At 39.3% G+C, this 14,214-nt stretch overlaps 1 protein-coding gene across 2 annotated transcripts in view; it reads right to left on the bottom strand.

Moving 5' to 3' along the window:
* The window catches only part of LOC310826909 (titin-like), a 288,837-nt gene that overhangs the window by 132,756 nt on the left and 141,867 nt on the right, over positions 1-14,214 (bottom strand). For both annotated transcript variants that reach the window (XM_083702293.1, XM_083702294.1), the window contains 22 exons: positions 14,108-14,191; positions 13,763-13,846; positions 13,503-13,583; positions 11,841-11,924; positions 11,386-11,460; positions 11,183-11,257; positions 10,867-10,941; positions 10,465-10,548; positions 9,640-9,978; positions 9,236-9,319; positions 8,330-8,407; positions 8,029-8,112; positions 7,786-7,869; positions 7,202-7,285; positions 6,486-6,569; positions 6,264-6,344; positions 5,732-5,818; positions 5,463-5,543; positions 4,405-4,497; positions 2,466-4,259; positions 1,325-1,408; positions 889-963 (listed from right to left, as the gene is read on the bottom strand). In XM_083702293.1, coding sequence (XP_083558419.1) covers positions 889-963; positions 1,325-1,408; positions 2,466-4,259; positions 4,405-4,497; positions 5,463-5,543; positions 5,732-5,818; positions 6,264-6,344; positions 6,486-6,569; positions 7,202-7,285; positions 7,786-7,869; positions 8,029-8,112; positions 8,330-8,407; positions 9,236-9,319; positions 9,640-9,978; positions 10,465-10,548; positions 10,867-10,941; positions 11,183-11,257; positions 11,386-11,460; positions 11,841-11,924; positions 13,503-13,583; positions 13,763-13,846; positions 14,108-14,191 — 3,774 coding nt within the window. The remainder of the gene's footprint in view (positions 1-888; positions 964-1,324; positions 1,409-2,465; positions 4,260-4,404; positions 4,498-5,462; positions 5,544-5,731; positions 5,819-6,263; positions 6,345-6,485; positions 6,570-7,201; positions 7,286-7,785; positions 7,870-8,028; positions 8,113-8,329; positions 8,408-9,235; positions 9,320-9,639; positions 9,979-10,464; positions 10,549-10,866; positions 10,942-11,182; positions 11,258-11,385; positions 11,461-11,840; positions 11,925-13,502; positions 13,584-13,762; positions 13,847-14,107; positions 14,192-14,214) is intronic.

The following is a 14,214-nucleotide window of genomic DNA, read 5'->3' as shown; positions in this document are numbered from 1 at the left end:
TATAATAATTTGAAATAAAGTTATAGTAGATGGGGATGGGGATATTTAAATAATAATATTCACTTTATATCCTTTATCTTTAATGTATAATTTATAATTTGAAATTTGACGGAAACCATAATTATATATTCTCATAAGATCTTTTGATGCCACCCTATTTATTTCACCTGCCTGTTCACTGTTGAGGAGACTGTCTTAGTGATGCTAGTCTTATCTGCTGTTTGATCTTTTAAAATTGCTTTCTTATTTTTATGGTGACCTACTCTAGAAATATTGATATTAAAGTCTGACTGTGAATCTACAAACAAACAAACAAACAAACAAATAGTATTAGCTTAAAGGAGAACATTTCTGCCACCTTTGGTATCCAAATACCACACTTGATATCGTCTACTAAAGTGAAGAACACATGGCATTTAGCGATGATAATGTGTAGTATAAAAAAGTAATAAAAAAAGATATACACTGGCCTGGTTCATGTGACACAGTAAGCTAAGCTATGGCTTACCAGAATTGTGCAAAAGTGCAGGCTTTCAATCACCAGCTTGCAACCCCTTTGGTCCTCCATAGTCTTTTTTAATATTACACTGCGCTGAGCTCAATCAAAGTTTAGTTTAGTGCAGGCTTCCTCAACCTCGGCCCTCCAGATGTTTTTGGCCTACAACTCCCATGATCCCTAGCTAGCAGGACCAGTGGTCAGGGATGATGGGAATTGTAGTCTCAAAACATCTGGAGGGCTGAGTTTGAGGAAGCCTGGTTTAGTGGTCTACTCATCAATCACGAGCTGCAGCTGAGGTTTGTTCTTACCATGTCATGCAAACCAGGCCAATGCCTATCCTCCTGGACCAGCCCTAACCCACTGCTGCTTTCTGTCGAATGGGATGTTACCTTTAGCTGGAGGTGCTTCTGGAACAGCAGCTGGCACCTTCTTTTCTGGGACAACTTTTGTGGGAACCTCAGGCACTTGAAAAGAAATAGCATCATTTTCTGTTACGTTTCAGTTTGTTAAAATGCAGGCAAAAGTGTCAGGAATAAAGAGGCGCCTTTAGAGGAATATCAGGAAGGTTAGTGGTCAATATTAAGCAATCACAGTTCAGGGGACAAACAAGTTCCACTGAAATCGATGGGGTTTTGTATCCATAACTCTCTGAATTGTAACCAAAACCTATCTGAATGTTTCCAATTAAGAAATGAAATCGGTTTTTAGAAGACGAGGAAGAAGAAAAGAATGCAGAATTATAAATGGGGGTGGGGGAAAGTGAACCCATAACCCATTTCTTTTTCTTTTGGTAAGAATGAATGTCACCAAGACTGAGGTATATACCTTTAGCAGGTGGAGGAGCTGGTTTTTTAGGCACTGCAACAGGTATTTTCTCTTCTGGCACAGCCTTCTTGGGCATCTCGGGAACTTTAAAGATATTAGTACATTTTACTTTGAAGAACTGAAAATGGTTTATAACACGGCATGAAGAAGTGAAACAGATTTATTCCCAACAGACAGAACATGACACACGGACATGGAATGACATGGACAATATTGACATTAAAATCACACGGGTGGGTATTCAATTGAAAGCAGGAGGCTGCCCTTTACATTGTATAGACATAGACCTTTTCTCAAAACATCTATAGTTGGCGTATGAACAAGCACCACAACGTCAATTGTTGCTGAATATTAGCTGTCCAGGTGGCAAATCTGAACAAATCGTTCAAGTGACTGAAGAGAAGGCACTAGGATAAAAATTCCCCCCTATACAGGTCCTTCATTCATATATATAAGTAGTTATCTTTTATGGGCTGATGGAAACGGTTGAACTCAACTGAACATTTGAAAGATTTCAAAATACCTGCTGATATATCTGTTTTGTAAGATTACTCCCACAGCTGTTACCTTCCTGACAGTGGTTTGGGTATGTTTATTATTATTAATTGTTATCATAATTAGCATTTCCCCTTTCATCCTGGCATCTGACCTCATGTTTTATTATGTATTGCGTCATATTTGTTTATAAAGGGAAGGTAAGAATATAGCTGCAAATGATATTCCTATTTCTGCAAAAATCAGCATGGGAACTTTTTGGGACACAAGATTATCAGGAAACAAGAAGAGATAAGTTCTTTTTTTACTTTCTTTCTTACCCAGCAGAGCTTCTGTTTTTTTGCTTTTTGTCAGCACTTGTCTAGAACAGGTTTCTTGGATAAACCAGATACTTCAATAAAGATATTAGATTGTGTTAATTGTACGAACTGAAGAAGCCACAATAAAGATAAATAACAGCAAGACCATAAAGACTTGACACCAAACATTGACATTAATTAGGCACATTCACATTTACGTATGACAAGAAAAGTTGCCTGTACAAAATTTATAAACTAACATGAAACAAAGAAGATTTTTTTCCCCACAAACAAGACAAACATTTCTTAAGCCAAGAGTGTCATTTCCCTTTGGGAATGACGTCTACCTTTTAATGGTGGAGACTCTGTTGCAGGCACAGCATAAGGGTCTTGTTTTTTAGGCTTAGCAACCATCACAGTCTCTTCTGGTATTTGAGCCTCTGCTGCATCAAGCACAACAGCAGGCTCTGGTTTTCTGGGTTTGGAAACAGCTGCCTTTTCCTCTGGCTCTTGCCACCAAACTGTTTCAGGCACCACTGTAGGTTCTGGCTCCCCGGATTTTGCTCTCTTTTCTTCTTCCACTTCCACTTCAAGCACCATGGCAACTTCTGGTTCTTTGGGTTTGGTGACAGCCATCTTCTGTTTTGCCGCTGGAAGCGTTACTGTTTTAGGCACTGCAATAAGTTCTGGTTTTTTAGGTTTAGCAGCGGCTACCTCCTTTTCTGGCACACGAGGTTCTGCTGACTCAAGAACAGCAATAGGTTTCGGTTTCTCAGGTTCCACAATATCTGTCTCTTCTTCCAGCTCAGGCTCTGCCATCTGAGGCATGACAATGAATTCCTGTTTTCTGGGTTTGGCAACAGCCATCTTGTCTTCTGGCATGTAAGGCTCTGCTATTTTAGGAGCCACACCAAGCTCTGTTTTTTTAGGTTTAGCAATGGTTGCCTTCTTTTCTTCCTCTTCAGGCCCTTCTATGTCAGGCACCAAAGCAGGTTGTGGTTTTCTGGGTTTGGTGACAGCTATCTTCTGTTTTGGTGCAGGAGGCTCAGGCACCAGAGGCTCTGTTTTTTGAGGTTTAGCAACAACTGCTTTCTTTTCTGGCACATGAAGTTCAACTGCCTCAAGAACTGAAGTGGGTTTTGGTTTCTTGAGTTCAGCAATATCTACCCCCTCTTCTTCCACTTCAGACTGTACCATCTGAGCCATGACAATGGATTCTGGTTTTCTGGGTTTGGAGACAACTACCTGCTCTTCCAGCACTTCAGGCTCTGCTGTTTCAGGCTCTACAACAGGTCCTGGTTTTCTGGGTTCAGTGACAGCTATCTTCTGTTTTGGCACTGGAGGCTCCACTATTTTAGACACCATAATAGGTTCTGGTTTTTTAGGTTTAGCAACAACCTTCTTTTTGGGTACATGAGGTTCTACCGTCTCAAGAACTACAACAGGTTTTGGTTCCTCAGGTTCAGCAATATCTATCTCCTCTTCCTCCATTTCAGGCTCTACTGTTTGAGGAAACCCAACAGGTTGTGGTTTCCTAGGTTTGGAGACAGCCATCTGCTCTTCTCGCACTGGAGGCTCTGTTGTTTTAGGGACCACACCAGGTTTTGTTTTTTTAGGTTTAGCAATGATTAGCTTCTTTTCTGGCACCTCAGACTCTTCTGTTTTAAGCTCCACAAGAGGTTCTGGTTTTCTGGGTTTGGCAACAGCTATCTCCTGTTTTGACTCTACTGTTTTAAGCATCACAACAGGCTCTGGTGTTTTAGGTTTAGCAACGACTTTCTTCTTTTCTGGCACATGAGGTTCGACCGCCTCATAAACTGCAACAGGTATGGGTTCCTCAGGTTCAGCAATATCTATCTCCTCTTCTTGCACTTCAGGCTCCACAACGGGTTGTGGTTTTCTGGGTTTGGCAACAAGTAGCTTCTGTTTTGGCACCTCAGGCTCTGCTGGCTTTGATACAGCAATAGATTCTGGTTTTGTGGGTTTATGAGCAGCTGTCTTCCTTTCTGGTGCTTGAGGCTGCGTTATCTGAGATACTTCAGTAAGTTCTGCTTTTTTATGTACAGAAACTAATTCTGTTTTTTCATGCTTTGCAATGGATATCTTCTCTTCTGCCACTCCTTTTCTGGGCACCTCAGACACTTTAAATAAAATCAATTCCCTTGTAAGAATTTTAAAACCACAAAATTCAAATAGTAGCATCAAACTGAACAAGAGCAAAATAATGAAAATATGTCACTTTTGTGACTTTGGTAGCTTTACGTTTTCCTTGAAGAGAGAATATACCTTTGGGAGGTGCAACCTCACGTTTCCTAGGAATGGTGGCAGGATACCGTTCTTCCATTTCTTCTAGAAGCATTTCCTCATATGTTTCTGTATCTTAAAGATATTAGTTTTCTTTGAGACATGCAAAATCATACTTGTAAAAAGCATAGGACAAAAAAGACATAACAAAAGACTATGACCAACAAACAGAGAGCCCAGCCGTATTTATTGTGGAATAAACTTATACTTTCCATTTAGTCACAGAAGCAGGCCTTCTTCAAGGTTAACTAATTCTAACCTTTTGCTCTGCTAATTAGAGATGCTCAGGCTAAAACTAGATAGGAGTGCAGCACAATTATTTGCTTAGATCTAGGTTTGCTACAATCACATATAAAGTAGAGTGCCTGTTGTTAAGAGCAAAGGGGGTGAAGGAGTGAAAGGTTCTGAAATATGCCCCTTCTGCACTCCATAAGTCCCTAAACATTTTTTGCTGGAACTCCTTTTTACCCCCCTGGGCTCTGAATATTTTTCTGCTCTCATGGGCAAGTTAAGGCCCACCCCTCAACTGATCACGTCATGCTTTTATGGTTAGCCTCGCTAGTTATAAAGTTTGGCCCCACTGAAACCAGTTGGTCTAATCTAATTAAAATCTAAGTGTTCCACCTTTCTGGTTTCTAGTTATTCCACTCTTCAGTTAAGTTCTGAAAAAAAGTTTTTCATTGCTACTGAACTATCATTAACTGGATCTTATGCTATTTTCTTTTCCACCCAAGTTTTCATTTTTCTCCCTTAATGCTTTATGAGAATGGTTTTTATTGGGCTACATCTGAGACACATGAAAGGCAGCCTAAATAATATCTAAACCTTGAAACAATCCCCCATGTGTGTCTATTGCTGCATTTGAAAATGAATTTACTTAAAATCTATCCAATTAGTAATGTGAATGGAGTGTGGATGGCCGATCAAATGGCCATAAACACCTTTAGTATACATGACAACCTGGGCTTGGGCTCTGTAACATAAAGCATTGACACGTTAGAAGACTTTTAGATGAAACATTCAATTAAAGGATTATGTACCTTCATAGTGTGTAGCTTCTTTCCTAGATACTTGAACTGTTACTTGTTCCTCCGAAATGGCTTTCTTTTGTATCACAGGCACTTTAAAGATATTAGTTTTTGGCAGGAAATTAAAATTTGTGAAACACATAGAAACAGACAAACTAAATAAACAGTTATTGACGTTGGCACACAACACCCCGAAATTTATGACAATGAGCTATTGTGGCACATTTAAATGCCTTGAAATTTGCTAATTCATTATCACTTTCACCTAATTGCTGTTGTACCTTTAGCTGCCGGAGGTTCCAATTCTTTTGAGACCGATGGAGTAGGAATTATTTCTTGTGAAACAGCCTTTTCTCGAACCTCAGGTGCTTTAAAGATATTAGTCTTTTTTTAGAAACGTGGGCATTTTAAAATAAGAGGTTATTACAGACCACAGACAAAACAACAGGACACACACACATATTTCGAAGATCTTGGAAGAAATTTGACACGTATCTTCCATGATAGAATTACAGCGACGAAACATTGCCTTATGACCAATTGAGCCTTCTGCATTCGTCTCTGCTTTGCAAGAGCGGCGATTCTAGATGAAAAGCAATATTCCTATTCCTATTCAGATTTCTAGTACTGGTGATCTGAATTTTATCCCATTTAATTATTCCCCCTAAAACTGCATGGAATAATTTGTAATTAATTTGGCAAGAAATTCGCCTACATTGCACAAAACACTGAATTATGTAAGAGAATAGCAGGTGGGGAAATAAAATGGTGAAATGTCTCATTTCACTGCAGTTGTAGCTAAAGGTGTGTTACCTTTGATAGGCGTTGCTTCTTCTTTAGGTACAGGTGTAGGTTTCTTCTTCTCTGGCACAGCTTTCTTTGCCGCCGGAGGCACTTTAAAGATATTAGTTTATTTTTGAGTATGTATACAATTATGTCACACATAAGACAAAAAGGAACAGACCAACAAAGGGCCTGGATAATACAATGGTAGTTCGCACTTTGGGAAGTTAGCGGAAGAGGTGGTGTATGTACCTTTAATGGGCGGAGCTTTCTGTTTTATAGGAACACCAATGGGAGCCGTTTCTTCTGGGACAGCTTCCTCTTCCAGTTCAAGCACTTTAAAGATATTAGTATATTTGAGACGTTTCAAAAGGACACACAAAGGACAGGTTGGGGGAAAAAATAAACAGCACACAGTGAAGACCAGCAGATCAAGAAAACAAACAAAGTTAAAAAAAGAATAATCCTAGAACTAAAGAAGCACAACTCATTTATGATTTGCTCTCTGACATCTATTTTGTTTCCTTTGGCTTTTAAAAGTGAAATGGCTATGAATTACTATGCTCTTCTTGACACAGTGACAACAGGCTCTGCTCCGCATACTAACAACTCAGATTCCTGCCCTTATGTCTATGTTTGGCCAAGTGCATTTGCTTCAGACTGTCGAGATCAAATGATTGATAGGAAGCTTTGCAAAGGAAATTCAGCACTGGAGCCAGAATCCTACCATTGGACCATAAAACCTGCTACCTCACTGCAATCTGTCCTCACGCCAAAACATGTGGACAATAATATTTTAAATCATGACATTTTGATTAAGCAAAACACAGCACGGTAAGCTGTTTGATATTATAAAGTCTACAAAATCAGACACCTCTTACTATTCTCAGTGCCAATTAAATTGTTAAACTGACTGACTGGCTTTTCAAGCTTAGTTATTTTGCAAATTGAATAAAACTCTGATGTACCTTCAACTGTAGCACCTTCCTTTTCTCTGGAGATAATATAAGTAACTTTTTCTTCCCGTAATGTTTTCTCATGAACTGCGGGAGCTTTAAAGATATTAGTTTTCTCTTAGTTGGGTTTTTTTTAATAAAAAAAATAGTTATAACATCTTTAAACACAAGACAACCATAACACAGAGAAAAGAATAACTAAACAAATTCTTTTTCCATTTTAAATACTTCAGGGGCAGAATATCATTTTAATGGTTTCCTACGCAGGAAAGAAGGGGATAATGAGCAATTTAAATTTAATAAATTGGCTTGGCCGATAAAATACATTTTCTAATGTCAGCTATACCTCTTTTCCTTTATACAATAAACATCGTCACTTTATTTAGGACATCTTCCAATCACAGCTGTTGTCAACATAGTCAACAGAGTTTTGTAAGCCAAATGAAAATGTTTTCTCCAGATTTCGTAGGATTTATGATACACTTGTGTCAGGAACATCTAAGGGCCTTACTGCTGTGATCTAAGCACACTGATCACGCAACTACACTGATGAAGATATACTTTTTTTGTTCTTGCCTATTCAAAATTTCATCTACCTTTTACTGTGGGAGGTTCTTCTGCTTCATAGGTAGTGATGGATACTTTTTCTTCAGGGACGGCTCTCTTGGGAATGTCAGGCACTTTAAAGATAGAGCATGTACTCAAGCTTATTTGGAGAAATACACACTTCTAAAATAATGTGCACATTGCTGAAAGTTCTCTTCTGAGGCGTTAGTGATAACACCATAGACAAGAACACAGGAATGTCAATATTCTTTCTGTCTTACTACTGAATCTACCTTTAGTTGGTGAAGGCTCTTTCCTTTTGGGAACAGTCTTAGGCACTTTTTCTTCAGGAACAGCTTTCTTAGGTATCTCAGGCACTTTAAAGATACAATACTTTTGTTTAGTTATTTATGAATCTTACATGAATGCTATATACATAATTACAAAAGAAGGGAACACAAAACACAAGGACACACCATGAATACGTACACATACAGAACAAACACAACATACCATTGAAGGTGCACAACACATTTATACAAAATACACAGAGAGAAGATGAAAGATGCACAAGATAGCGAAGAGTGAATGTACCTTTAGGTGGAGGAGTCACTTCTTTCTTAGGAACAGCAAGAGGTACTTTTTCTTCTGGTTTCTTTTTTGCTGTGGGCACTTTAAAAACATGTATTTCTTTTAAGAGTTTGCCATTCTTTGAATTACGAATCAAGTGCAAGAATAAACAAAACAGACTTAAAATGCCACACAAAATGACAGAAGGGGTTTAAAAAGAGACACAGACGCATAGGGGCAATATTGATTAAATGTCAAGTTCGACAGAGAAGGAAAAAAATTATCTATCCCAGTTTGTTAGCTATACTGATCTGCCTTCTCTTATCTAGTTGCTTACATATATAGGAAACTGTTCCACTAAATGTAATGAAACTTAGGTGGTTTGGAACCACAATCCAACTATACCCTCCCTCAAGTCCTATTCTTCCTCTGAAAAGCCACTTTGGAAGGTCTCCTCCCCTGGCAGCTGAACACACATGGTTGCTGGCTGATGGGGAATTCCCCCCAGTTGTCATGGCCATGGGTACAACTTTCTGTCAAGTGAAGCGCCAGGTTCACATTGGCCAGTCAGAGGCCCAAGCTGGGGGAGTTCCTCGCTAGCTGGCCAGGCATTGACTTAAAAGAACTGAGGAAAAGCTACCAGATGTATACATAGCTCATGCCCTTAGACAGTTCAGCTAACAGATTTGTATCCAACTCAGAGCAGACACAGTGAAATTAATGGGCCTATGTTAGTCATGACCTTTAATTTCATTGGGTCTGTTATGACTACGACTAACAATGGATACAACCCATAGTGACATAATAAAATTAATGTCCTATCTGCAATCTTAATGCTAGTGAAAACTGAAATGTAAGGACAACAGTCAACCATGAGGGCATCTGATTTTTCAGGGTACACAAAGGAACAGATTCAGCAACTTTATCTACCTTTAGCTGGTGGAGCTTCCTCTTTTTTAGGTACAGCAACTTTTACTTTTTCTTCAGCAATGGCTCTTTTAGGCACCTCAGGCACTTGAAAAACATTTTACAAAGGAGCTTTTAGTTATTTACAAAGAAACCAAATTGCCAAATTCAGAAGACTGTAATCACAATTACAGAAGAAGTCTCTAATCATTAAAGGAGGATACACCCATAATTAGCTTTTAAACTCTTCAGTAACAACATCATAGTTGGTTTGACCCACTCTGGGAAACCTGTCCCTCAAATGGAGTCTTGTAAGCACAAAAGCAGGGAATACTGGGGTGGATTTTTGGGGGGAGGGGAAATTTGGGCATTCAAAAGAAGGTTCAATCTCAGGGCAGCAACAAACAACAGGTAAGTGATTAATATACCTATTGCTGGTGGAACCTCATACACTTCCTCATATTCTTCAATCTCCTTGGTCTCCTGAACCTCTTCATAGTACTCAAGTTCCTCCGGTTCTGGAGCTTCTTCATACTGTTCAAATTCTTCTGGAGCTTCCTCGTATTGCTCGACTTCAGGTTCTTCTGGAGCTTCTTCATATCTTTCAGGTTCTGGGGCTTCCTCATATTCTTCAGGTTCTTCACCCTCTTCTACCTGAAGAAACTCCTCAGTCTTCTCATAGGTCTCATATTTCTCATATTCTTCATAGAAGTATTTTTCAACAGTGACCTGTTCTTCAGGGATGGGTTTCTTACGTACCACAGGCACTTTAAAGATAGCATTAATTTTTCATTATTTCAAAGACTTGCTGGTGCATAAGCATACAAAGCAAATATAGAAAGAAAACCACCCAAAGCTATCAAATAATTACAAGAAGGGTTTTTAAAAATAAAAAAGAGATACCTGTAATGCTAGTAGCCTATAGTAATAGACTAGAAGATGTTAGAAAAGATTAATAATAAATTCTCTTTACAAGATATTTAGAGATGCACAAAAACAAACTTAGGTGGAAGAATTTTCTTTGATATAACAGCAGATATTTTTTCCTCAGAGATGTTAAAAAATACAGTGCTGTTTTAGGTAGGTGCTGTTTAAATTGTTTACCAAGTATAAGAAAACCACATAATTCATAAAGCATGAATAAAAATGAACTCAAGAACTTACTAACGTATATTTGACAGTCTGTGATAAAACACACATATAATTAGTAATATGAAAGAAGAACGTTATAACACAGATAAGAAGAGATGTACCTTTGGCAGGTGGAGCCTCTATTTTTTTAGGAGGAGCAGTTGGTACCTTCTTTTCAGGGACAACTTTCTTGGGTACCTCAGGCACTTTAAAGACATGACACCGCTACTTTAGCTTTTTTATATAATGTCAGTCAAACTACAAGATCACAAGCAACACACAGACATACAAGATGACACAAATCACTACACTGATTTAGAATGCAATCCTATACCCATCCTTTTCCTGGACGTAAGTCCTATTGATCCCAATGGGACTTACTTCGGAGTCGAAGTGTATAGGATGGCATTGTTTAGTTGGTTCAAGTTCAAATGTAATGGGACAACAACAACAAAAATGACTGGTTAATGCCACGATAAAAGTTATCATCTTATGTATCTATAGGTATAGATTTATGGATATACCTTTCTCTGGAGGAGCTGCCACCTTTTTAGGAACAGGGACTTTCTCTTCTGGGACAGGTTTGGGAACTTCAGGCACTTTAAAGAATATTGAGTTGTTTTAAGAATTTGGTCTCGAGCCAGCGCGGACAAACACATATGGCATTGCAACGTTTAAGAGCTATCTATTCAGACAACTTTGCCATATTCCCAAAAGTGAACACCAGGTATGACGTACGGCAACCCTACTTTAATAGCTAATTAATTAATACAAATGGTTATCAGTGTATGGACAAAAGTAAAAATAAAAATTGCACACCGTTTTAAAGATTGGATATACCTTTTTTGGGAGGAGCTGGGACCTTTTTGGCAACAGGAACTTTCTCCTCCGGAACAGGCTTAGGAACCTCAGGCACTTTAAAGACAACATAGACTTAATTTAAAGCCACCACACACACAAACATGTAAGACTTCACAGCATTGTTAGCTATGTGTTTCAATGCTCCGAGACATAATGATAATTTCTAGACTTAAAGTAAGTACCTTTTGCTGGAGGAGACGGCACCTTTTTGGGAACGGGCACTTTCTCTTCAGGGACAGGTTTAGGAACCTCAGCCACTTAAAAAAAAAAAGCATGATAGTGTTTTGAGAATATGTTTTGTTTTTTAAAGAAATCCTCAGTGCTAACACAACACCAAGAAGCACCAAGAACAGGAAGATGTGTACAAAAAGCAAGAAATTCGCAGAACAAGAACTTCAGCAATTCAAGAACCCAACAGACAATATTCTGCTGGGAAGCCATTTTCCACACATTGCAAACAGACAAAAGTGACACAGGACAAACATGTTGTGCTATACACATTTTGAAATATTTCCTGCACACAGTTTGAATCCCCCTGAATTCACTGGCAAACAAGAAGTTTCTTTTCTCTTCTGGAAGGTCAGGTTGTTAGTACAACTGAAGAAAACATACACTACTTCTTTGTTACTCAATGTACCTTTTGCTGGAGGAGGCTCCACTTTTTTGGGAACAGCTGCAGGGACTCTCTTTTCTGGGACGACTTTCTTTGGCACTTCTGGGACTTTAAACACATATTTTCGGATTAAGAATTTTGTTTTTAATCCACTTCGGAAAGAGAAACATAGCTCACGTTGGGTTTGGGGCAGGGCGGGGAGCACAAACACAGGTCACAGCATAGACCACAATTCATGAATCTGCTTTAGGGTTTGCTTAACAGAATTTGTGAATATTTCCCTCAGAACAGCAGCCAGGCCATATCACACACCACATTTGAAATTTCGCAGAGTTTCAAAAACAATTTGCGAAACAGTGTGGGCCTTTGCTCATGATAACTAAACAATGTACATCAATCCTATGCATGTTTACTTAGGAGCAAATCCCACAGTGTTCAAAGAAGTGTCGTTATACCAAATCAGATAATGAGTTAAGGTTAAGGTTAAGGAATCGGGTCTGGAGCTTTTTACAACTGGGTACCCTGTTAAAATGAGACACGGGTGGCACTGTGGGTTAAATCACAGAGCCTAGGACTTGCTGATCAGAAGGTCGGCGGTTCGAATCCCCATGATGGGGTGAGCTCCTGTTGTTCGGTCTCTGCTCCTACCAACCTAGCAGTTCGAAAGCACATCAAAGTGCAAGTAGATAAATAGGTAACGCTCTGGTGGGAAGATAAACAGCGTTTCTGTGTGCTGCTCTGGTTCACCAGAAGTGGCTTAGTCATGCTGGCCACATGACCCAGAAGCTGTACGCCGGCTCCCTCGGCCAGTAAAGCGAGATGAGTGCCGCAACCCCAGAGTCCGTCACGAATGGACCTAATGGTCAGGGGTCCCTTTACCTTTACCTTACCCTGTTAAAGGGGTTTGGGAAGGGATATTGCTGCCCAGAGGTCACATGGAGGCACCCTACTGAGAGGCAGTCCGGCGGGGAGCATCACCCTTGATGCTTTTCGGGGAGTGACCTTTTGACCCAACTATCAACAACCAGCAGGCAGGCTGGTTGATCTCAGATACCAACCCAATGTCTTCTTCAAAACCAGTTCACATGGTTTTTCTCCAACATTGGATGGTGTACCTCTTGAGTATGGCTATGCAAATATCTTTACATAGAAACAGTTATCTTTAAATACTCAAGTGCTATTATTTATGTCTTTAGAAACAGGTTTGTAAAATTATTTTCAGAGGCGTTATAAAGAAAATTGCAGCATGAAACCAGATCAAGAAAGAGAAGTATTTAGACTGCAATTAAAAGTTTGTCTGCAGTCCTATGCCCATTCACTTGGGAGTAATCGTTCATTGTCTCCAATGCTATTTTACTGATTACCCAATGGAACTTCCCTGTTGTTTCCTCCCGCCTGCAGTGCCACTCTGTGCTCCCTCAAAATTCACATATGGAAGTCAGGGGACTATTTGAGCAGATTTTTTGGGGGGTGCATGGGAAAAAGGGGGAAAGGGAAGTCCCACTGAATCAACAAAACTCTGCTTGCCCAGAATTTGGTAAGCCTAGCAGAATTTGTTCCTGAGTAAACATGCATAAGATCAGATTGCATGGCTTTTAGAGAACATAAAGCAAACGACACAGATCATATTATTGTTCTTATTTTTAAAAGAGGTCTTTGGTAAGGATAATGATGAGCTGAATGTACCTTTTTCAGGTATAGCTTCCTCTTCTTCAGGTATATAAACAGGTGCTTCTTCTGGGACAGGCTCCTTTGGTATATGAGGCACTTCAAGGATTTAATTTGAAGAATGTGATTTATGGGTTTGTTGTGACAAAGAAAGAGACAGAAAGAGAAAGAGCTGACAGGCAAGGGACAACAACTATATTTGACATACACAAGCATCACATCTAAGATTAAAGAAACACATGAGATCAAGAAGACTGATTTTGACTGGGTCAATATACCTTTAGCTGGTGGAGGTTCTGGTTTTTTGGGCACAGTGAGAGGCACCTTTGCTTCAGACACAGCTTTCTTGGGTATCTCAGGCACTTTAAAGACACCAAGAAACAGACTTTATATGCACATTGTATCACAAAAAAGAAAGAACAGATGTAGTAGAAGACAAAACACAAAAACCACTGGTATCTCGGGTGGGTGTATCTGTGGATGCAAATCTACACATCCTTGTTGACTCTGCATGGTTAATATTGCTTGTTGAAATATTCTGTACATATCTCTGTGTCAAACCATGGGTAAAGCACTTACACATGTATGTATAATTTATATCTTTCAAATATTATTTCAGATACCTTTAGGTGGAGCGGGCTCTGTTTTTTTGGGGACCGCAACAGGCACTTTCTCTTCTGGCACGGCTTTTTTCGGCACGGCCGGCACTTTAAAAAGATTAATTTGCAGA

The sequence above is a fragment of the Podarcis gaigeae genome (assembly GCF_964106915.1).
Source record: "Podarcis gaigeae genome assembly, chromosome: 1".
NCBI lineage: Eukaryota > Metazoa > Chordata > Lepidosauria > Squamata > Lacertidae > Podarcis > Podarcis gaigeae.
This window is presented reverse-complemented; position numbering and strand designations above follow the sequence as displayed.